Raw genomic sequence first — 26,036 nt, 5'->3', positions numbered from 1 at the left:
CTTTGACTGTGGCAGAAAAACAAGGTGATATAAATGTTAGTATCAGAACATTGGTAGGGTCCATAATTCTGTCTTTATGGGTGAAGATTTGGTGTACCATAGTAATGCCTTGGCTGGAGAAACCAGCGAGAATTTCTGACTTGGGAATGTTCTTTAAATCCTTCTCATCTATGACTCCCCTGAAAGAAATCAAGGTTGCATAGGGAGTAACCTCAATAGGTATATCCCCAATGGCTTTTGATTTCAAGAGGAGTTTGGTATGCTGTGGTGAAGATGTTTCCACCAAAATGTCTCCAGAATGCAACTTCTTTACTGACTTTGGGGAGCCAGCAAGTCCCTCTGATTGGTTCACACTAAACCCATAACCCAGCCACAGGGTACCAATATCTGTGTGGGGGTAGAATGAAGGTTTCAGTCGAAGATAGGAACTGCAATTTGACATCTCACTGTGCAGTAATTGTATAATGCATATTAAAGGGTATCACATCACCTACACAAGCAGTACACCTCTTCCCTATTCTATACTGAATGGTATTGTCCTTCTTTGTGCCAACATGGTCAACCACCTCAACAGCTTGGAATTGGTATTGTAAGAGATGTGATATGCATCATCAAAGAAAATGACAAACTATAGCACCTTTAGAAGTGGGGACAGGTAAGTATTGGAGAGTGGAAGGATAAAATAACAAACTAGGTTCAGACAGAGACAAATGGCCTACCATCTGAGAAAGAGCAGACTGTTGTTGGACAGATGCCACCAAAAATTCCAAATATATGTTTCAAAGATTAAATGCCATAAAAATGGGGCCACATACAAACTTGAGACAAAATTTAGGTAAATGGGTCCTTGATAAGACACCATCCTGACCCAGAAATTCCTAAAAACAGACAAACCCCACATGAAGTGCCAGAGTTGAAGATAAGAAATGAGCAAATATAAATATAAGGAGGAAGAGAATATTCCAAGAAAACCCCTCAGAACTTCTGTGAAGAGCCTCAGACAGGAGATGAATAGCAAAAAGATACTGCAAAAGAGTTGCAACTACAAAATGCAGGTATGAAAACTGGGCATGGTTTAAGCTGATAGGAAAGGGTATGGGAAAGCATGGCAAAATCAGGAAGTGGAAACAGACAATCAAAGCCCCCATCAGCCTGAACAGGTTCAACAAGTTCAGGAGGAATTGGAGCAAAGTTTATAGATACAATTTGGCCAACATAATGTTCAGTCCAACTAAGAATAAATGTAGACAAATCTTTGAAGCATGATTTTCAGATTCCACTGAAAATGAAATCAATGTATTTCAAAATGTTTGAAATTTGTAAATACAATGTTCTCCATTTTATCAATCATTCTTATTATTACACTACAGTACACGATGATTCACATTTTAGACTGTACATCCACTATCATATCTATAGATTTATAAATATACATTTCAGGATAATTCCCTGCTATATTCATAACTTATTACCAAATAAAGTTGAATGTTTCCATACTTTACTAAAATAACACACACACACACACACACACACAGAGAGAGAGAGAGAGACAGCAAAAATAGTTGTTTTCATGTTAATATAATATAGCTATAGTTCCCCCAGTAAACTAAATTTAAAAATAATCTAATTTAGAAGGATTCTTGTAAACCATACACAAATAAATAAATTTAATTTACTTACTCGATCTCTGTATTTTCTAGAAAGTTCAGCAAGTTTGTCTTCTTCTTGTTTCTTAAGGTCAGCATAGTATCTGCAAATTAGAACAATAATCATTACTTTTGTTGGTTTTATGGGGCTTAATTCTGTACAGTAGGTGTCTGTAACTTGTTGTTAATACCTATTAATAATAAAAGGCCAGCACACAATCCACTTGTTTTAGCCAATACATTGTGACTATGAAGTATATTTCCCAATGTTCTCACCTCCTCAAACAAATGTTTCCCTTTGTCAATACTGTTTATGTATTCTACAGCTGGGTCCAGATTCTCAACCTTGACTACCATCATTATCAGACTAGTGACAAAAGTTTTAGAAAATCTGCTGTGGCCTATGTTGCATTTAATGAACTACTTTCTGCATGACACAAAGTTTCAAAGGCTGCCATGTTAACTGGAAGTCATCATAGTGTAGTGGCATGCTGTCTAGTTTATCTCTTTGTCTGTAGATAGCAAAAATAGTGCAATTCAGATGATACAAATTAAAGGGAACTGAAATAAGGTACCAGCCACTATGGATATGGACTGTTTGATAGGAGTTATTTACAATGTTCACACATTTTTCAAAAACTGGTATAATGGTGATTCATAAGTGGCATCACTTTCAAGCAACAAATTGATGTGGACACAGATTTTATGTGTAAAACAACTACCTGTTTTTTGCAAGCAACTGACTGGTGTGGACACAGTTTCAATATGTAAAAGAAGTACATATCACTTGCAAGCAACCAACTGATGTGGACACACTATTTCTATGTATAAAACAAGTAAATGTTTGATAAAGTGGTGTGATAAAGTTCTTAAAGGCCATTTAAATATATTATAAATATTCAAAGTTCATATGGGATCTCAACGAGCCAAAATGAAAGAAGTTAAAGAATTGGCAGTAGCTTTCAACATATCTTCAAACAAAATGTCTCTTTCATGTACCTATGGATTCTCCACATTGCAGTACAAGCATTGTTGCTGAATTCTTGTCTACAATTGTCCTGTGGGTCAAGTTTGGATCCCCAAAAGTGAGATTTTGAAAACTACTTCCAACTTTTACCAATTACTTGTGACAGTTATCTAACATGTGTAAGTATGAAACACAGAGGTAATAACACTTATTTTACTTCCAACTTTTACCAATTACCTGTGACAGTTATCTAACATGTATAAGTTTTAAACACAGAGGTAATAACACTTATTTTACTTCCAACTTTTCCCAATTACTTGTGACAGTTATCTAACAGGTGTAAGTATGAAACACAGAGGTAATAACACTTACTTTACTTCCAACTTTTACCAATTACTTGTGACAGTTATCTGACATGTGTAAGTATGAAACACAGAGGTAATAACACTTATTTTACTTCCAACTTTTACCAATTACTAGTGACAGTTATCTGACACGTGTAGGTATGAAACACAGAGGTAATAACACTTACTTTACTTCCAACTTTTACCAATTACTTGTGACAGTTATCTGACACGTGTAAGTATGAAACACAGAGGTAATAACACTTACTTTACTTCCAACTTTTACCAATTACTTGTGACAGTTATCTGACACGTGTAAGTATGAAACACAGAGGTAATAACACTTATTTTACTTCCAACTTTTACCAATTACTTGTGACAGTTATCTCACATGTGTAGGTATGAAACAGAGGTAATAACACTCACTTTACTTCCAACTTTTACCAATTACTTGTGACAGTTATCTGACATGTGTAAGTATGAAACACAGAGGTAATAACACTTACTTTACTTCCAACTTTTACCAATTACTTGTGACAGTTATCTGACACATGTAAGTATGAAACACAGAGGTAATAACACTTACTTTACTTCCAACTTTTACCAATTACTTGTGACAGTTATCTGACACGTGTAAGTATGAAACACAGAGGTAATAACACTTACTTTACTTCCAACTTTTACCAATTACTTGTGACAGTTATCTGACACGTGTAAGTATGAAACACAGAGGTAATAACACTTACTTTACTTCCAACTTTTACCAATTACTTGTGACAGTTATCTAATATGTGTAAGTATGAAACACAGAGGTAATAACACTTACTTTACTTCCAACCTTTACCAATTACTTGTGACAGTTATCTAACATGTGTAAGTATGAAACACAGAGGTAATAACACTTACTTTACTTCCAACTTTTACCAATTACTTGTGACAGTTATCTGACACGTGTAAGTATGAAACACAGAGCTAATAACACTTATTTTACTTCCAACTTTTACCAATTACTTGTGACAGTTATCTAACATGTGTAAGTATGAAACACAGAGGTAATAACACTTACTTTACTTCCAACTTTTACCAATTACTTGTGACAGTTATCTGACATGTGTAAGTATGAAACACAGAGGTAATAACACTTACTTTACTTCCAACTTTTACCAATTACTTGTGACAGTTATCTAATATGTGTAAGTATGAAACACAGAGGTAATAACACTTACTTTACTTCCAACTTTTACCAATTACTTGTGACAGTTATCTAACATGTGTAAGTATGAAACACAGAGGTAATAACACTTACTTTACTTCCAACTTTTACCAATTACTTGTGACAGTTATCTGACACAGGTAAGTATGAAACACAGAGGTAATAACACTTATTTTACTTCCAACTTTTACCAATTACTTGTGACAGTTATCTCACATGTGTAGGTATGAAACACAGAGGTAATAACACTTACTTTACTTCCAACTTTTACCAATTACTTGTGACAGTTATCTGACATGTGTAAGTATGAAACACAGAGGTAATAACACTTACTTTACTTCCAACTTTTACCAATTACTTGTGACAGTTATCTAACATGTGTAAGTATGAAACACAGGTAATAACACTTACTTTACTTCCAACTTTTACCAATTACTTGTGACAATTATCTAACATGTGTAAGTATGAAACACAGAGGTAATAACACTTACTTTACTTCCAACTTTTACCAATTACTTGTGACAGTTATCTAACATGTGTAAGTATGAAACACAGGTAATAACACTTACTTTACTTCCAACTTTTACCAATTACTTGTGACAGTTATCTGACACGTGTAAGTATGAAACACAGAGGTAATAACACTTACTTTACTTCCAACTTTTACCAATTACTTGTGACAGTTATCTGACACGTGTAAGTATGAAACACAGAGGTAATAACACTTACTTTACTTCCAACTTTTACCAATTACTTGTGACAGTTATCTGACACGTGTAAGTATGAAACACAGAGGTAATAACACTTACTTTACTTCCAACTTTTACCAATTACTTGTGACAGTTATCTAATATGTGTAAGTATGAAACACAGAGGTAATAACACTTACTTTACTTCCAACTTTTACCAATTACTTGTGACAGTTATCTAACATGTGTAAGTATGAAACACAGAGGTAATAACACTTACTTTACTTCCAACTTTTACCAATTACTTGTGACAGTTATCTGACACGTGTAAGTATGAAACACAGAGGTAATAACACTTATTTTACTTCCAACTTTTACCAATTACTTGTGACAGTTATCTCACATGTGTAGGTATGAAACACAGAGGTAATAACACTTACTTTACTTCCACCTTTTACAAATTACTTGTGACAGTTATCTGACATGTGTAAGTATGAAACACAGAGGTAATAACACTTACTTTACTTCCAACTTTTACCAATTACTTGTGACAGTTATCTAATATGTGTAAGTATGAAACACAGAGGTAATAACACTTACTTTACTTCCAACTTTACCAATTACTTGTGACAGTTATCTAACATGTGTAAGTATGAAACACAGAGGTAATAACACTTACTTTACTTCCAACTTTTACCAATTACTTGTGACAGTTATCTAACATGTGTAAGTATGAAACACAGAGGTAATAACACTTACTTTACTTCCAACTTTTACCAATTACTTGTGACAGTTATCTGACACAGGTAAGTATGAAACACAGAGGTAATAACACTTATTTTACTTCCAACTTTTACCAATTACTTGTGACAGTTATCTCACATGTGTAGGTATGAAACACAGAGGTAATAACACTTACTTTACTTCCAACTTTTACCAATTACTTGTGACAGTTATCTGACATGTGTAAGTATGAAACACAGAGGTAATAACACTTACTTTACTTCCAACTTTTACCAATTACTTGTGACAGTTATCTAACATGTGTAAGTATGAAACACAGGTAATAACACTTACTTTACTTCCAACTTTTACCAATTACTTGTGACAATTATCTAACATGTGTAAGTATGAAACACAGAGGTAATAACACTTACTTTACTTCCAACTTTTACCAATTACTTGTGACAGTTATCTAACATGTGTAAGTATGAAACACAGGTAATAACACTTACTTTACTTCCAACTTTTACCAATTACTTGTGACAATTATCTAACATGTGTAAGTATGAAACACAGAGGTAATAATAATAATAGTAATATAATAATAGTATTAATAGTAATAATAGTAATAATAATAATAATAGTATTAATAGTAATAATAATAATAATAGTATTAATAGTAATAATAATAATAACACTTACTTCTTCTTGTTCTTCCTTTTTTCAGCTTTGTCACTCTCCTTTGGCTCTTCTCTAGCAAAACAAAAATTTGACAAATTTATGTGTACAAACTATACTACAGGAATAAAACAGTGAAATAGCTGGTATAACAAGTGACATAAGGTAGGTTGTACAAGTAACACACATGCATAACAAAATGTTTATTACATATTACAGTAAAACAGCAGATTCCAGAAACATGCATGCATAACATATTTTTACCAATCTTTACCAAATATTTCCCTTTTGATTCTTTTTTTATAATACATTTATGTTTCAACTTCAAGTTTTGTTATTGAAATAAAGAAAAGAGTTGTCATAAAAGACAAACAATTCTGACAAACCTGACTACACAAAAGAAGAACCAACACTCAATGAAACAAAAAGGTGTTTATTGAAGCATTAAAATAACAAAAATCTGGATAAACCTCATAAGTTCTAATGGTCCTGCAAGGACCATAATAGTTTTTAAAACAATTACCAAATGTAACACAATAACTCTAGTAGATAAAACATAACTTTCAAAACTAAAGACACTATTTTTCAAAATAATATTTAAAAGTTGACACTTTCTTTATCTAAAAAATGCATTTCTGATAGATACTCACCTCTTAATACAAAATAGGTTGATTCCTTTGTACATCTGTCAATGATATTTGCACACCACTAACACTGAACTACCTCTCACCCATGCTTAACATAACTGCCCTTGTGCGTAATGACATTAAATTATGATAGCCCTCCACCAATAGAAGGGGGACACAGCCTCCTTCAACAGTAACTCCCCCTAATCACTTGCATTCAAAATAACTTTATTCTTAGATTAGAAAAGAAGTCTGCCAAAAGTAGGGAGAAGAGGTAAGACAATGTGTGCAAATATCTATTGGAAATACTTTCTTAGGTAATGAAAATGTTAACTTCCAAAATAGTATCTTACAGCTAGAATTCCACACTAAAATGGTAGAGGAACCAGTGGAAATTTGATATTTATATCACCTTGCTTCAGGAAGAATCTAAAGGGAAAGCCTATGCATTGTGAAGCATGATGGAAGAGGCTTCACAGGAGCACACCCATGGGAGTATGCATCACCAACCAAGCAGCCACACACAACTGGTTAATCAAACAAGAAATATAGTGGTTAAAGTGTGATCAGACATTACAATATGTGTCTCATCTCAACTCTACCATGCAGACAGAGATGAAGACAACAAACCCATCTTGTTACAGGAGGGCACACTATTTGTTTGAAGGGTGACTGGCACTATGCAGACAATGTCATTACTACCCTACTCCCACAATCACTGAGGAACTCTCCAAGGTCTACCACTCCTGCAGCTAGAAACTACAAGGGTCTCCACTTGAATAAGGGAAAAAAATTTCCACTTGATAGAGTGGTTGTTGGGATAGTCTTTTACTGGAGACAGAACAGTGAGTAACCGCAAAACCTTATTTTTAAAATCCAGCAAGTACAAGCCAAAATATTGGGCAAAAATAACTTTCTGGTGCTCATTTTAACATAATAGTTTATGGAATACATACAGTCTAGTTTGGTCAATAAGCTGAATGTACATACACACAAACACACACCAAGAAGACACCTCAAGTGGTCTTTCAGAACATCATTCTGAAAATGTGATCATGAAGAGCCAGAGCAGATGGTATGAGCACTTCCTGTTATCCAGATGTTAGATAAGTATATTCTAGAAGGTAAAATTAACTACCTGGTGGGATCCTATGTTATGAAAGAAGAGTACAGAAAGATAATAGTACCTATTCTTCTTAAAGATGATGAGAAGATTGAAGAATGGTGGCCTGAGGAAACCAAAAACCATCAGGAGATAAAAGAAGCAAAGTGTAGAGAATGTAATGAATGTACAAAGAAAGTCCACACACCTACACGGAAAAACTTATCCAAAAGATGTTGTGAAACATATCTAAGAGAATGAAAACAGTAAAAAAGAAAATGGAAATAGCCAGTGGGAACAGTGAAAGTCCACTTTTCAAGATGAACATGTCAACAAACAGTGTAATAGTGGTGGCTAGAAGAGTGACAAATGAGGATTCTGGTAGAGGAACGACAAAAACAAAAAGAGGAATGGGGAATGCTTAAAATTTGGAATAGAGACTAATTAGATGAAGAATAGGAATGAAAGACAAGTGTGGGAGTGGGACCTGTGAAAATAGCAAAGACAGAAGTCATAACATCTGACTAGGTAAGCAGAAAGAAGCAGCACTGAAGATATTTGGATAATGAAGGGGGAGCCAGATGAATAAAGGATATACTAAATAGGAATGCAACCCTACTCAACAAGTCCCAGAAGAAGAGATACAGCAGAAGTGGAAGCCAAACAGGTAAGTGAACAAATGTTTACAGAAGCCATTGAAAACATAAAGGTAGACAAAAAATGTACGGTAGAGGAAAGAGGAAGAAAAAGACTCAATTCCCAAACAAGCCAGATAGATATCAATGACAATAAATTGGGAAATGGAATGAAAGAAAGCTTACAAATCAAAACAAATGGAATTACACAGGTGAGGGGAGCAAGACATTCAGACATACGAAAGTTGCTAGTACATAAAAGAAACCGTACAAAACATAATAACCAGCAAGAGCAAAAGACACGATAGACCCAAGAATCATGGATCAAAAACAAGAGAAAGGAGTTTGGATGAAAAGGTGGTAGCAGGAAACATGTTAAACAAAGGCTGCATGCTACAACCATGACAGTTAACAAGCCCCCACAAACAAAAGGACATGTAAGACTTGTATATGAAGAGTATCCCATACAAGACTAAGTCATAGTAATTATAATTTCCTGAAGAAAAAAATGCAAACTTTTGAAACAAAAGCAAAAAAAAAGAAAGCTGAAGTTTCATAAACCAAGCAAATCTTAGTAAATATAGCAGATGTGAACCTCAAACATAACTGTGAAGTACCATGAAAAAGAATGAAGATTCAAAACATAATCTATCTGTGTTGTATAGCTTTATAAGTTAAATGGTATTCTATGACTGTCTTAAGTTGATTTATGCATTACACATGATATCCCATCAATATTCTTACAGCACTTTGTTAAATACTTTCTATTACTGTGTTGTGACATTCAATAATTGTAGTTACATTCTTTTATTGTATTGTATTAATTTAGAGGTTAGAAACTAATATATCAGTGTACTCATTCTTTATGAACTAAACACTGTATTCTATCACTGTGCTGATTCTTTATGAACTAAACACTGTATTCTATAATATTACTGCATATGAGATACATATACACCTGAAAAAAATGAAAATCATTCATTATCATCTTCAACTATTTTACAAGTACAGATTTTGTCCAATACATTATTATAATGTACCTAACAAACTGATATTTTAGAATGTTAGTTTGTACTATACAAGAACACATTTCTTGTCAATACTATCTCATGCTATATCTGACAAACTGATATTTCTCAATGTTTGCTTTTTTTAATACATTACAAGTAGAAATATTTAATGATACTAAACTGTATTACACTTAACGATTAGATATTTAAACAAAACAAGTGTAGCTACCTGTAGACTTCTGGTTCAGCTGTGGGTGGAGCAGATGGTGGTGGAACTCTAGGTGTCATCAACAACTTCCTGAAGTCGTCATTTGTCATGGGATGGCTGTTCATAAAAAGTAAAAAATATAACCTGTATTGCTTGGTATATGTAACTGATTTAATCTGTATTTTCTATAAAGTTATCTAGTTTCCAATCGAAGAAAATAGCACAGCAAAACTTCCTGTATCTTTAAGTATATTAATATACTCTACAGAGATCATTATATAATACAGAATTAAAATGTTTCTTTAAAGCTAATCAATAGCCATAAAAAGAAAAGAACCATATGTTTTGATGTTATTCACATCAACCTCAGGACAATGGGAAAGATGTTGAAGTACAAAGTTTTCCTTACAACTGTTTCTTGGTTTTTAAATTAACATTTTAAATGTATATTATATAATGTTGATCACTGAGTCTTTTAATATATTTAAAGTATTTATGCAAGTTTCCTTGAATTCTATCCATTCCTGTATCTTAAATAACCCTCACTTTTCATGGTCAAACACTTTCCATACTTTAAAAAGCAATTTAGGTTTAAATTCCTCAAGATGGCTCGTCACTACGAAGATTCAGAGTCCTCTCCTATTTATACACACTGGAAACAATTGTATTTCAACTAGCGGGAAGTACATGGAGCAACATATTTTGTTTATATACAGGGTGTTTGGAAAGTCACTGTACACTTATATAGAATACAGGAGGTAAATATGAATGACAATTATAAACAATATTGAAAGTGACCCCCGTTGGCATCAATACAGACTTGGATCCTTCTTATTTTGTTTCTAAACATGGCATCAGTTGCTGGCTTGAAACAGACTGAGTAGACATATGATTACAAAACTGCACAGTGACTTTCCGAACACCCTGTATATGAGAAAAAAAGAAATTGAATGAAACAAAAACTCACCTTTTATCAAGATTAGTTTTAACCTCAATATTTTAGGAGGATAAAAACTGATGCAATTTGTAAGTTTTAAAACCCTGTTGATTGGCATGTTATATTTTCAAGCTCTGCTGATTGGCAGCAATCATGTCCTTTAACTTAATAGTTTTCAGAAACTGGAAAACATTTAGAGAGCTACTTTGATTTAATTTAAGTTTTTATCTTCCCAGAATATTTACAAAATTCACTGGTACAGACATGTTATTTTTTCCTTGGAAGCTTGCTTTGAGTTACACACAAAGCTATATATGGGCTATCTGTACTGTGCCTACCTTAAGTATCCAAACTTATTTTTTTACCACTATGAGCCCACAAAAATACCACTGAGCCAATGGGAAGGCATGTGTTATTGCAATAGCTGATATATATCATGCTGAAAAACCTATTCTGAAGACTTTCCTAGTTCTGGAAATACTAATTACTATTACTTCATATACAAATACCTCTTATTATTAATAGATGTGCTATGCATAACCCTAATACCTAATTTTAAAATACTACTCTATCATCTTAAACCAGACTGGGGAGTAATTTCCTGTACTGACTACTTACATATCAGCTTCTTCTGCACGTCGCAAGTCCAGGCCTGCTGGAGGTAGAGGGTTGGAAAATGGTTCATTGTCCCCTGATGAAATAATACAATGCATTTTAATGAGTGTTCTTACTTACACTAAGCATAATGTGATTATTCTTAATTTACATTTATGTTCAATGTCTCTTGCTATGAGGGTATATAGACAAATGTCCTTTCTTTCCATTTGTATACAGTATATACACAAGTTAAGTCTAATCTGGAATTCATACTAGTATGTAGAAAGAACACTTACCCCTAATTTATAATAATTTAGACAATCTTGTACAAAGTTCAATAAGCAAGCAGTATGTAGTGAAGTCATTTCTCATGTTACAATTTTTGGAACTTTTTCACCAAAAATTCAATTTTATTTTGTAAAACATTCTATGAGAAGTTATTTTAAATCTACAATAAAAATTAATAGCAATTAATAACAGGTAAACCATAAAAATCTTCTTGAACCACTCTGTCTTAGGCTGTCAATTAGGTATCTTCCCTCTTAGCAATGTTTTAGAACCATTCAGGGTTCAGTAAAATTAATGTTTTATTTATGTTTAATTATGCACAACTTGGGATAATGAATTGTAAAAATAATGTAAGATAGAATTTCTTTAGTTTCTTCTATGTATTTTGATTTAAACACTCATTTACCGTATTTCCCAGGATCAAAGACACTATTGTTTCCCTAGTACATCTCAAAAATTTACCCTGCATCTTCCAGGTCAAAGGTTATGTTGCTCATAGGCCTAAACCTAAGCCTAGAAGAAGCATTTCAACACTAGACAGCAATCAAAGTCCCTCTATACAACCCAGAATGAAATGTACAAGTTATTTAGTATTAAATAACAAGTAAATAAATAAAAACAGTTCACAATACATATGGTGCTGTAATACCAGCACTCTATTTAACTCGTCAGGCTTAGAATAACATTATTAGTGATGACAATACAGATATTCTAGACGTAATATAAGGTACACACTTTTAAAGGTAGATATGATAAGCACACAGCTATAAAAACGAGAAGTGGACAAGAGGATTTATGTACCATACGTCACTAAACAATCCACAAAACATCTTGGTAAGATTAGTGGAAGTGCTATAACCTTATTCTTATATTACCTTTTTTTTTAAATTTAGCTAATCACAATGGAGGTACATCTCTGATGCCAGGAAATATAGTGGTTCAGTTTTCTTCTGATTTTGTGCTAACAAAGTAATATTATTTTCACAGTATCATTACAACATGACTGACACTATCTTTAATGAAGTTTTGTTCAGTTCAATCAGTTAGTTTCATAACTCTTGGAAGTAATCAACCAACCAAAACTAGTGACTTCAATTTTAACTAGTTTTTATTATTTCAACTACACGAGTAACTGATATAAAACCAGTTTATAATTTTATTTTTTTTTTATCAGTTAAGTGTTTTGGCCAGTATGGTATATGGTTAAAAGTATTCCCCATTACTATTTGAATAAGCTGTACCCTCAGTGGCCAATTTTTGAGGGTACAAGCAAAAAGTTGGGGTCAGTAGTATAGCTCCATTGAATCACAAATGTGGCATTACTTGTATGGGAAAAACTAATGTTATTTGTTGACACTATTTGTAATATTAATTACTTCCTATGCAACCATAAATACTTTTATAATTAAAATGATGCTTATTTGTATGTCTTCATGTCAATCTCTAGCAATTTTATAAACCACTTGAATTCATCACACCATTCAGATAGGAACTTGTTGAGCTTAACTATATTTACCAGATAAATCATGCCATTATCACATCAAAAACTGACCCAATCCAAGCAGCTTACAATTATTTCAAATTACCCATGGACTCCAAATTATCATATTTATAAAATAACTCTCAGTGACTTTAACATCTTCACATCACTTTATCCCCAGTCATCACACCGTCTGTTACTCATACTGATTTTATTCTCATGACCAGAACAACTTCAGAAATATCAACATTACTACAATGGTACCCTAGCTTAACAAACCAATCAGCTTGTTGAGATCACATGACTTGTGAACTGACCTTATATTTACAGAAAAATATGGCACAATCACCTAGACACCTGCTGACTATAAATAGGAAAGACTGTTTAATTACATCTTTGGCTACTGGTATTATTTGGCACAATCCCCTAGACACCTGCTCACTATAAACAGGGAGGGCTGTTTAATTACATCTTTGGCTACTGATATTATATGGCACAATCCCCTAGACACCTGCTCACTATAAACAGGAAGGGCTGTTTAATTATATCTTTGACTACTGATATTATATGGCACAATCCCCTACATACCTGCTGACTATAATGATGATGAAGTATTCTATTATTTATTTTAAAATTCACCTAACTAATTTATTTGTAAGTACACAATAATAATGATCTACTCTGCAAGAAAGTTAACTTGTAATATTTTTAAAACAAACTTTTAAAAGGTATACTGTTTTGAGCAAATGATGCAATACATATGCATACAGTTTCCTACTGGACTATGAGTACCAGTAGTAGTAGTACGGAAAGGTTGTCTTACAAAGACAGGTTAAGATCTCTAAAATTGTTTTATCTTGAAAAAAAAAAGAATCTGATTTATGCGTTTAAGACTGATAAGGGAATTGGGTGTTGATCCATTATCATTTTTCATAATGAGTAGTAGGAATGGTAAGATTATGGTCAGTAAGGGAAGCAAATATAAATTTGGTTACGGTAGCAATCACCTTTAACTAAGTTCTATTTCTCTGGAATGACCAGTTTTTGTTATGGATTACTCCAGATGTGGAAGATAAAGTTAACTTGTAGGAGTTTGAAGAAAGAGTTGTCAAATATCTGAATCATATCAGCTGACTTTGTCATTAAATATTTTATTTTTATTTCAAAGTCTAATTAGTGAATGTAACAATCTAGTAGTAGCCCTCTTCTGAAGTCTAGTTAGTGAATGTTACAGCCTAGTAGTAACCCTCTTCTGAAGTCTAGTTAGTGAATGTAACAGTCGAGTAGCAGCCCTCTTCTGAACCCTTTCCAACAACTGTGTCCTTGCTAATTCAAGATGAAATATCCATCCAAGACCAAACGCAATACTCCAAACATGGTCAAGAAAATGACCCACAAAATGAAATTAAACTTTTTTTAAATTTATATTCAATATTTCCGGTGATACAACCTAAAATCATATTTACTCTGTCACAAGTAATAATAATAGTACTAATATTACTTAGTAGGCCTAAGTTCTAATGATTAAAATCGAACTCAAATTAGTATGAACGTTTGCTTACCCAAAATAACATCATTACCTAGATTTTAGTATAAAAAAAATATATAAATAAGAGTTTCACTTACTTTCTGGCATGTTATATTTCTTAAAACTCTCAAACTATCGTTCAACTGTTATTTATAAATTATATTATATTACAGTACTAACTGTTATGAATGATTTTACACGAACAACGACAGAGTCACCTATACGAAACTATATTTTATTTATCTATATGTACCAAGAAATGTTTCCAAATAATAACAATCAAAATTACATAAATAAATGTATATATATATAGATGTATATATATACAGAAAAACGTTGGGAATAATGTTTTAAGGTAAGATATGTTAACACGTTTAACATAAGAATAACAACACACTATTTCGATATAATATATCTCTAGATGTCTGATATGGGTATTATTAGAAGGCCAGGCATGGCTAGGTGGTTAAGGCATTCGACTCGTAAACCGACGGTCACGGGTTCGAATCCCGGTGGCACCAAACATACTTGCCCTTTCAGCCGTAGGAGTGTTATAATGTGACGGTCAATCCCACTATTTGTTGGTAAAAGAGTAGCCGAAGATTTAGCTGTAGGTGGTAATGACTAGCTGCCTTACCTTTGGTCTTACACTGCTAAATTAGGGACGGCTAGCGCAGATAGCCCTTGAGTAGCTTTGCTCGAAGTTAAAAACAAACAAACAAACAAACGGGTATGAGAACGTTTATTAAAATAAGGTAGAGAACAACGTTTCGACTTTCTTAGGTCATCTCCACGTGGCCCGCATAGCCATGTGGTTAAGACACTCCACTCGTAATCCGACATTAGTTGGTTTGAATTTCCGTCATGCTAAACAGGCTCGCTTTTTATCAGCCGTGGGGACTATATAATGTTACGGTCAATCCCACTATTTGTTGGTAAAAAAAGTAGCCCAAAAGTTGACAGTAGGTAGAGGTGACTAGCTGCCTTCTCTCTAGTCTTACACTGAAAAATTAGGGACGGCTAACGCAGATAGCCCTCGAGTAGCTCTGCGTGAAATTAATAAACAAACAAACAATCATCTCCAGGTCGAAACATTATTTTAGTAAAAGTTCTAATGCCAATACCAGCCGTCTAGAGATGCATTTTTACTCCAAATGGGTTGGGTTTCTCGTCATCAGGAAGAATTTAGGTAAAGTTTTTCAACTTAGGAGGACACACATGAAAATGTCGAAATTTTTATCCATATGCATTTGTGGTTGTTCCGTAACAGGGATTTAAATTTTATTTAAATTTTACCTTCGAAATTGGTCTTGCATACCATCTCTGGAGAATAAAAATTAAACACATTTTTTTATGGAAATCATGATTACCCCTGTTGCTCGAGAATAAGTTTAAAACTGATAATGGATTTACTGATAAATGTGATGTCTTTGGGTTTGAAATATGGACCTGATACCTCTCAAAATTCGCAGAGATAGTTATTTAAACAAACCAACATAGGATTTACATAATTTAGTGAGTTAGTGAAATAAATGGCAAATGGACTTTAATTATAAATCCAAGATAATGCATGTAGATTATCATAATTTGTATCATAAGTATAAATTGGAATGGAAAATCTTAACAGTGTTGCAAAAGAAAGAATTCTTGGTGTAATAGTCGATCAGTTTAAAACCATCCAAGCAGTGTGTTATTGCTAGTGGTAGAACAAATAGTACTTTAGATTGTATATACAGAAATATTGAATACAAGTTGAAAGAGGTTATAATTTTATTATATAGGTCACTGACTAGGCCACATTTGGAATGTCATGTTCAGTCTTGTGCTCCTTACCTTAGGGAGGATATTTAATTATTAGAAAGGTTTCAGAGAAGGGTTACTAAAATGGTTCCTGGAATGGATGGTTTGTCATAGGAAGAGAGATTTAAATCTTTGAAACTGTTTACTTTCGAAATATAGAAGAATTAGAAGGGTTCTGATTAAGGTGTTTACTTATAAACCTGATATGTTTAGTGTTGATGAATTATCTTTTTTCATATTCATCAGTATGAATAGTAGGACTAGAGAACACAAATATAAATTTTGGAAGGGTAGGAATCATCTTCACTTTCCAACAGTGGTTGGCTTCTGGAATGGGTTGCCTTTGGAAAAAAAGTACAAGAAATTTAAACTTTTTGCTCTGATACTTACAGACATTCTCACGACTTGTAAGTCAGTCATTACACAGGTAATTATAAAAGGAAACACTGTATAGTGTTGTAAAAATATTTTGATGACCTATCATAGAAATATTTAAATACAATTTCAATAAATAATCTGGACCATTCCAACATTGGTGGTACCACTGCATGCCTGATGTTAAAAATAAAATGTGACATTATCTTAAGTAGTTTGAAAATTCAATTAACTTTAGATGTTTCTAAGTATAAAAAGTAATGAATAGTAGACAGTTTCTTCACATGGTGAACAATAAAAAAAATTAAAAATTGTGTTCATAATAAAACAGTAAAGATATCTAATATAAGAACTGATACAGTTTGAATTACATTGTTATTTTATCATGTATGACATTTGATATCTAGTATGAGAACTAATCTAATTTGAAACTACAGTAATAGTTGATCATCTGCAACATTTGTTACCTAATATGAGAACTGATATAGCTTGAATCTACAGTATTATTTGTTCATGTACGACATTTGTTATCTAAAATGAAAACTGACATAATTTGAAACTACAATATCAGTTGATCTACTATGATATTTGTTAAATTATATGAACAAATATGTTCTATGTTTCAAGAATTTAACAAAAATCACTTCAAGAAATGCAACTCAATTCATTTTATTGAATGCAGAAATCAAAGTTACATTTATGTCACTGCTACATATCTGTATTTACACATTCTGAATCGCTTAAACAAAATACAGAACAGAATGAAGCATTTGTTGTACTATACACTGTTTACCATAGATTATGTACACATGATTTGTCATTATTTTTACTAATTTTATCTATAATACATTTACGTACTTTTATGAACACAAATTATTCAAAATTAATTTGGTTTTAAAACAAAATTGATAATTTTTCCTACTTATGTTTAGGGTTGATGGTTGCAATTGATAAGCTCTAAGTTATACAGTGTTCACACCAATATTCACACATTACAACAGGTAATAATGAATTCTGTCAATTATATTCACACATTACAACAGATAATGAATTCTGTCAATTATATTCACACATTACAACAGGTGATAACGAATTCTGTCAATTATATTCAGACATTACATCAAGTAACAATGATTTCTGACTAACAACTATATTCACACATTACATCAAGTAACAATGATTTCTGACTAACAACTATATTCACACATTACATCAAGTAGCAATGATTTCTGACTAACAACTATATTCACACATTACATCAACTAACAATGAATTATGAGTAACAACTATATTCACACATTACATCAACTAACAATGAATTATGAGTAACAACTATATTCACACATTACATCAACTAACAATGAATTATGACTAACAACTATATTCACACATTACATCAACTAACAATGAATTATGACTAACAACTATATTTACACATTACATCAAGTAATGATGAATTCTGACTAACAACTATATTCACACATTACATCCAATAACAATGAAATCTGATTTATGAAAAAATCAACTGCTTTCCTGAATAATATATAAAAAAGTGTTTTATATCTTTTCTTCTTGTAAGACATCACACAAAAATAACTCAGCTAATGTCCTGACTAGAATGTAAAGAAATACTAGTTTTTTTAATCTTCTCTTGTTGTAAGACATCACACAAAGATAACTCAGCTAATGTTTTCTTTCTTAATGTAATCAACAGTTCTAATTATTTTCAGACTGTTACCAACACATTTCCTTCTGAACTGCTGTACAAAATATACCATCCCTTTACATTTTTTCCACAATAGTGTACTTATTATGAATTATACTTACTTTGGTAAGAATGTATCCACAGTAAATATTATTCACTAACTCCATTCTTTTTTCGTTTTATATCTTGTACATTCCATCTCTTTCTGCTCACAATACCCTTTTTGTTTTAATTACATTTGCTGCTTTTTATCTACAAAATTAATATCACAAGTCCCCCTCCTAAAAGATAAATCTTACAATTTGTGAGACTATAATTTTAATAATATGAGAATATATATAGCACAAGATACTTGATCACCAATGATCTTACATGACTGGCTGGTATAATACTTACGCATTACTAGGAAATATGCCATAGAAACTATAAAGTCAGGTTTTGATTTAAATTTATTTTAGAAACATTACCAGTTATTAAAATGATAAAAAATATAATAAATAAATTGAATAATTAGAATGGCTTTCATTTTTCTTGGGAACATCCACCTCATGGGTAAATAAGTTATTTTGAATCACTATGAGACTGAAAGGAAGAGGGTTTGTTTTATGTAAACTGCTGTGAACTTAAAACTATTGCAACAACATAACTCTATTACATAAACTAGTTAAAGTTAAGGTGTATAATGTGAACTGCTGTCAACCTGAAACTATTGCAACAACACAGCTCTATCATATAAACCAATTAAAGTTAAGACATTTTATGTAATCTGCTGTAAACTTGAAACTATTTTAACAACACTGCTCTATCATATAAAAGATTAAAGTTATGGCATTTTAAGTATTTCAATTGTTTTGATCATAAAAATAAAAACATCATCACAATGAGAACAGAACCAAGAAGCAACTATATACTTTTTTAAAATAACTACAAGAACAGAACCAGAAACCAACCATATTGTTTCTTTATATAACTATAGGAACAGAACCTGGAACCAACTATATTCTTTCTTTGTCCAACTACAGGAATAGAACCAGGAATCAAATGTCTCCCTTCTTTAATAAACTACCAGAACAGATCCAGAAAACAACTATTTCCTTTCTTTAAATAAATATCACAATAAATCCAGAGACCAACTATCTCCTTTCTTTATATAACTACAGCAACAGAACCAGGAACCAACTATTTCCATTCTTTAATTAACTACCACAACAGATGCAGGGACCAACTATCTCCTTTCTTTATATAGCTACAGCAACAGAACCAGAAACCAACTATTTCCATTCTTTAATTAACTACCACAACAGATGCAGGGACCAACTATCTCCTTTCTTTATATAACTACAGCAACAGAACTAGGAACCAACTATTTCCATTCTTTAATTAACTACCACAACAGATGCAGGAGTAGATTGTCTCCTTTTTTTTATCTAATTATAGGACCAAATCCAGCAACCAATTCTCTTTCTTATTTATCTAACTTTTGAAATAGATCTAATGATTGTGGCACTGCTTTGTTTGCAAATCCTTTGTTCATTGTTCTGTTTCACTGTGGTAATAGTTGGGAATGGTGAGTTTCAGACCCTCAGAATCTGCCGTTCCTTCACACGAGTCATCATCTTCAACACTCAGTTCATATGGAAAATCATTATCATCAAAGCATTCTGGATCATAGTTTGATAGTGTCAGTGGAACTTGAGAGTCCGTGTGTTTCGGACTGCGAGTCTCCATACGGTGCATCTGCAACTTGGGTCCCCAGTCATCAGTTGGCTGAATGAGTGTCTTGATACACTTTAAGATAATATATTAATAATTAACATCAAAAAATGTACTGATAAATGTTTCTGTATAGAATATTTCTTCACTGTCAATATGAAATACAAAAAATGTGTAAATTATACTTCTGTTTTTTATGAGAGTAGGTTTACAAACACCACCAAAAATAATATAGCAACTTTTCACCTTTATTTTCTAAAATAGTAACATCACAGATAATTTGTAATCAACACCAGTGATAATAGAGAAACCTTTAAAATTGCTGTGAAATAATAGTGGTCACTCAAAAAGTTTACTTACTACATTGTATGTAGTGGTCAAACAGAGTGTTCAATTACTACACACCATGTAATGGTCACAAAGGAAGAATATAGCTTGTAGTGATAACTCAAAAGGTTTAATTAAAACACATTATGTAGTGTCCATTCAAAAACTTTTACTACAGATTATTTAGTAGCCACTAAAAGTTAAATTACTACACATTATGTAGTGCTCACACATAGGATGAAGAGGTCTCAAAAAGTTCTGTTACTATACACTATGTAGTAGTCACTCAAAAAATTCAGTTACTATACAATACGTAGTAGTCACAAATCAAGGGTATAGGATATCGTATTTGCTCAAAAAATTAAATTATTACACACTATGTAGTGGTCACTCAAAAATTTTAGTTACTATAGACTATGTAGTGGTCACTGAAAAAATTTAGTTACTATACACTCTGTAATGGTGACAAAGGAATTATATACGATGTAGTGGTTACACAAAATTTAAATGACTACTCACTGCATAATGTTTAAAAATGAAGATTTTACCTAAGAAATTTTAGTTACTACTTAAGATATAGCTGTCATAAATTCAAGTTACAGAGACACTATTACAACATTTGAAAGAACTCATAGTGGACAAAGAAATGTTATTAAATTATTAGAAAGAACCAACAGTGGAATAAGAAAAATTGTTAAAAGAATAAAAGAATTTAATCTGTAGTGCTAAAATGTTGCAAAGAACCAGTGGTAGTCAGTCAAAATTAGTGTACTTAAGTTATTTGGGTTCTGTCCACTGAACTCCAGGTTTTAACTTTCAAGCCTGTGAACTTAACACTCACACATCAAGGTATAAATTCATCAGTTTACCATTTACTCATCTTGGTCCAAAGTCCATGAACTTACCATTTACCCACTAAGATGCAAAGTACAAGGAACCTATGACTTACTCACCAGGGTACAAAATCCCTGAACTTATAACTTACCCACTAAGGTACAAAGTACATGAACTTACCACTTATCCACTAGGGTATAATGCCCATGAACTAACCACTTATTCACCAGCGTACAATGCCCATGAACTAACCATTTATCCACCAGGGTACAAAATCCATGGACTTACCACTCACTCACCAGGGTACAAAGTACGTGAATTTCTGACTTACCCACTACGGTACAAATTCTGTGAAATTACCACTTAACCAAAAGGATACAAAACTAGAGATCAATAAATTTAATTAGTAGTTATAAAAACATTAAAAATTGAGTTTTCATAGAAATAAAGAAAATACATGATTATTAACATAATTATAATCTAATTATACACTCATGTCCATGATAACACAGATATAATCTAATTATATGCTCACGTCCAAGATAACACAGATATAAATCTAATTATACACTCACGTCCAAGATAACACAGATATAAATCTAATTATATGCTCACGTCCATGATAACACAGATATAATCTAATTATACACTTACATCCAAGATAACACTGATATAATCTAATTATACAATCTTAATACAAGTTTAGCCATATTTTTCCTCAAAGAAGAAAATACGCAACTAGGATTTTGTTATGGTTAATGAAACAAATCATTTTACAAAATACATGTGAGAAGAGTTACATTTCATTACTTAATCAGAAAACACAGGTATTTATTTAATGTTGTTCTTACCACAAGAAAAGGCCCTTCAGCTTTAAAGATCTTAAAACCAGCCACAAGAGGGATGACTGACACTGAAAACATGGACAAAACCCAGCCCACACCTGTAGCCCAGTCTGGATATATGTAGTTTCCATATTGAGTTGGATGGATATCAACCCAAGAAAATACTAGGATTGCCTAGATTTAAAAAAAAAAAGAAGTAAAAACAACATTATTAGATGGAACCATTTTGTCAAGAAAATAATAATTAACATAAAACTAACCCTAAGAAAAAACATTTTTTATCTCTGATGTAAATTTTTCATCTAACTAAACTTTTGTTTTTAAAACTACTTGCATCATATATTTCATTTATCATTATTCTTGGTACAAATCACTTCATAAGATCATTAATATTAGCTGATTCTCTCATTATTAAATAATTATGATTACCCTTCATTCTATTCAAAACAAATACTCAAGTATCTGAAAATGCTAAGAATTTATAAGCAGTTAGTCAAAGGTTATTAACTGGTCTAAGAAAGGAACTTAACAATAGATTATAAACAGAACAAGTGGTGAATAAAAGAAGGGCATTATAAACAGAAAGTAAATACTATTATGTGGTCTAGGAAAGGAATGTCACCAAAGATTATAAACAGATTAAGTAGTGAACAAAAGAAGGGAGTTATAAACAGAAAGTAAATACTATTATGTGGTCTCAGAAAGGAATGTCACCAAAGATTATAAACAGATCAAGTAGTAAAGAAAAGATGGGAGTTATAAACAGTTGGTCAACACCACTAACTGGTAGGGAATGGAACTTAACAAAAGATTATAAACACAACAATGGGGAACAAAAGAAGAGAGTTACAAACAGTTGGTCAACACCACTATGTGGTCTAGGAAATGAACTTAACAACATGTTATAAACAGAACACAAGTGGGGAACAAAAGAAGGGAGTTATAAACAGTTGATCATCACCACTATGTGGTCTAGGAAAGTAACTTAACAACAGATTATAAACAGAACAAGTGGGGAACAAAAGAAGGGGATTATAAACAGTTGATCATCACCACTATGTGGTCTAGGAAAGAAACTTAACAACAGATTATAAACAGAACGAGTGGGGAACTAAAGGTGGGAGTTATAAACAGTTGATCATCACCACTATGTGATCTAGGAAAGGAAAGTTACCAATGATTATTTACAAAACAAATTCTGCATTTTTTCCTAGGCTACATGGTAGTGTTTACAAACTGTTTAGATATACTTTATTTTCTTCTGTTTTATATTAAGAACAATTTATTCTTAAGTATATATTTACACTTTCTTTGAAAAGCATTTGCAAGAAGTCTGTGTTCTACCTGTCAAATTTCATCGTAAAACCCCATAATATTGAATACCACAATGCCACAGGGATATCTCATTAAAATTAATAAAATCACAAATGTTTACTTACAAGGATACAGAATGGAGTGACAAACTTCCATATGAACTTCCAGTACTGGTAGTGATACGGATAATGACCAAGCATCACTCTGACATCATCGAGGAAGCGTTCAATACCTTTCGAAACAACAATTATTTAAAAACAACTAGATTTGCTGGTGTTCAAGCTTTGAATTATCTTACTGTTTAGTTATGTGCAAGTCAAGGCTGAGAAAAAGTGATATTAGTTTAATTTGCATGTAAACAATAAGTAGTGAACTTTGTGTTCAAACTTATAATCATATTTTCGACAGTTTCCAATAAAAACAGAAATACAATCACTAATGATGTGCTTACTTATTTTGAAGAAATCTTGCTGCCAGTTTAAAATGTATCCTAACATCATAAGCTTACTATGAACTCGCCAATCATAATAAACTTACCATACAACCAACCAATCACAATTATTTCGATGATGCCAATGGAGAGTGCAGAAAAACTTGCACAGTAGTTGTCTAGTAGTTGAAGCACGTACATACCACCCTATGAAAATAAAGACGATGAAACTCATATAAAGGATTATAAATTTGATTTCAGATCGAACTAAATACAAAATATTCAACTCTTCCAAAAATTAAGCGACCTTAAATTTTCATTTAGTTTCTAAAACTAAAAAGAAAGAAACCACGAACCTCGGTACAGATTATTAATCCAATTAAAAACATAACAGAACATATCAGTCCGAGAACGTAAGGCTTGTTACGTCTAAGTCTGTACGGCCAAGTATCCACAACCGTTGTCACAACAGTCTCAATCAAGGTAAACTATGCAGAAAAAAATGAGAAATACGAAAAGAAGCGATGATTTCGTACTTCTTTTTATTTCTTAAAGTGAATCTATAATTATAGGATTAAAAATAGGAATATTTCAGGATATGATGGAATTTAAGCAATACAAATAAAAAAGGGTATAAATTATAGCACAATTAGTATGTATCAATTATTTATTTATTATAGGAAGAAGTTTTCTAAAGGAACTCAAAGACTATATCAATACTAATATACTGTTACAAGCTATACTTTTAATATTGTAATTTCAGTGCTAGTTGGAGAGACTTTATGATGGCATTAACATCAGGAGTTGTAACAAGGTAGGCCTAGAACGTCTACAGAATAACTTAAATTGATCTTGTACATTAGAAGCTCGATTATAAATATGAGATAGTTGCGAAGTGTGAAGATATTTCAATAAAGTGATTGAACCAGTTAGTCTGCTATTGTAGTTATTTTGTACGAGTTAAGTTTATTTGTTTTATACCAGTAAACGTCATTTGTAATGTTGGTCTGCGAAAATTTATGATAGTGTAGAAGTGTTCAGACTTGTAGAGACGTTAAAGAAATAAATAAAATATTTTATTATTATTAGGTGAGCTAGTTGTAAAATCACTTTCTCCAAGCAGTTATAAAAAAATACCAATGAAAAAACAGGTTATCACAATATAAAAACAATTATAATAACAATTCTGTAAATTATTAATATCTTCTAAAACATGAGTAAAATAGTGAAAAGCAGGTTGATAAAATCAGTAAAGAACACATTAACTTCCATAAACATCAATACAGATTTATTTACGGCTTAGGTACTGAAACAGAATTTTTAAACTTTACAGAAACTACTTAAATTTTTAAGTAATGATTGAAAAACACTTAGTTTGAATATAATGTAGGCATTTAATATATTATAATATTATCTATTAGATAAAATAGAAATTCTATTTATATGAAGCATTGCATTTAAATGGTTTAAATCTTACTTACGTGAAAATACAGACAGTAGAAATGTAAAAATACAACAACAAATTTTCCTGAAATACATATAAAAACCGTATTATTTCACAATGACCAATACTAAACCAGCAGAAGAATGAAGTCCTTAATATAATTTTATTGACACAAATATAACACACTGTGTTATTTCAAAGTGAGCTATACTAGAACAGAACAGGTATGAAGTATTTAATCAGGTACCCACTTTTTCCATTTGAAATGAAAGGAGTTTAAGTGTTAATAACTGTAAGTGTTCAATTTCTATTTGCTTAAGTACATTATAGAGCTTTTGTGTCTAGTGCTCGTGAACCTTACCTGTGTACCCATCCCCAGGATCATGAGCATGAAGAAAAACAAGAACGACCATAATGGGGATAGAGGGAGACGAGCTACTGCTTCTGGGTAAGCAATAAATGCCAGTCCAGCACCTACAACAGAGATATTTACAAGTTAACGTTTATATATTCACTATATCATAAAAGATTTATCATAATCTACGGTAGAAATGTGCATACCCTCGGCTATGTACTGT

At 32.1% G+C, this 26,036-nt stretch overlaps 2 protein-coding genes across 3 annotated transcripts in view; both read right to left on the bottom strand.

Annotated features, from left to right (window-relative positions):
* beag (IC cytokine homolog beag) overlaps positions 1–14,911 on the bottom strand; it is a 61,442-nt gene extending 46,531 nt beyond the window's left edge. Inside the window, exons 1-5 of the mRNA XM_076491706.1 lie at positions 14,770–14,911; positions 11,397–11,469; positions 9,863–9,958; positions 6,285–6,335; positions 1,681–1,750 (exon numbers count right to left, since the gene is read on the bottom strand). Of these exons, the coding sequence (XP_076347821.1) occupies positions 1,681–1,750; positions 6,285–6,335; positions 9,863–9,958; positions 11,397–11,469; positions 14,770–14,779 (300 nt within the window). The 5' untranslated portion in view covers positions 14,780–14,911. The remainder of the gene's footprint in view (positions 1–1,680; positions 1,751–6,284; positions 6,336–9,862; positions 9,959–11,396; positions 11,470–14,769) is intronic.
* Positions 14,912–17,499: 2,588 nt separating this feature from the next.
* LOC143245400 (sodium- and chloride-dependent glycine transporter 1-like) overlaps positions 17,500–26,036 on the bottom strand; it is a 33,246-nt gene continuing 24,709 nt past the window's right edge. For both annotated transcript variants that reach the window (XM_076491695.1, XM_076491694.1), the window contains 6 exons: positions 25,820–25,932; positions 24,371–24,502; positions 24,122–24,221; positions 23,710–23,816; positions 22,277–22,444; positions 17,500–20,339 (listed from right to left, as the gene is read on the bottom strand). In XM_076491695.1, the coding sequence (XP_076347810.1) occupies positions 20,082–20,339; positions 22,277–22,444; positions 23,710–23,816; positions 24,122–24,221; positions 24,371–24,502; positions 25,820–25,932 (878 nt within the window). In that variant the 3' untranslated portion in view covers positions 17,500–20,081. The remainder of the gene's footprint in view (positions 20,340–22,276; positions 22,445–23,709; positions 23,817–24,121; positions 24,222–24,370; positions 24,503–25,819; positions 25,933–26,036) is intronic.

This window comes from Tachypleus tridentatus, chromosome 2 (genome assembly GCF_004210375.1).
Source record: "Tachypleus tridentatus isolate NWPU-2018 chromosome 2, ASM421037v1, whole genome shotgun sequence".
Classification (NCBI taxonomy): Eukaryota; Metazoa; Arthropoda; class Merostomata; order Xiphosura; family Limulidae; genus Tachypleus; species Tachypleus tridentatus.
The sequence above is the reverse complement of the archived record's forward strand: the minus strand, read 5'-3'. Positions and strand labels throughout refer to the sequence as shown.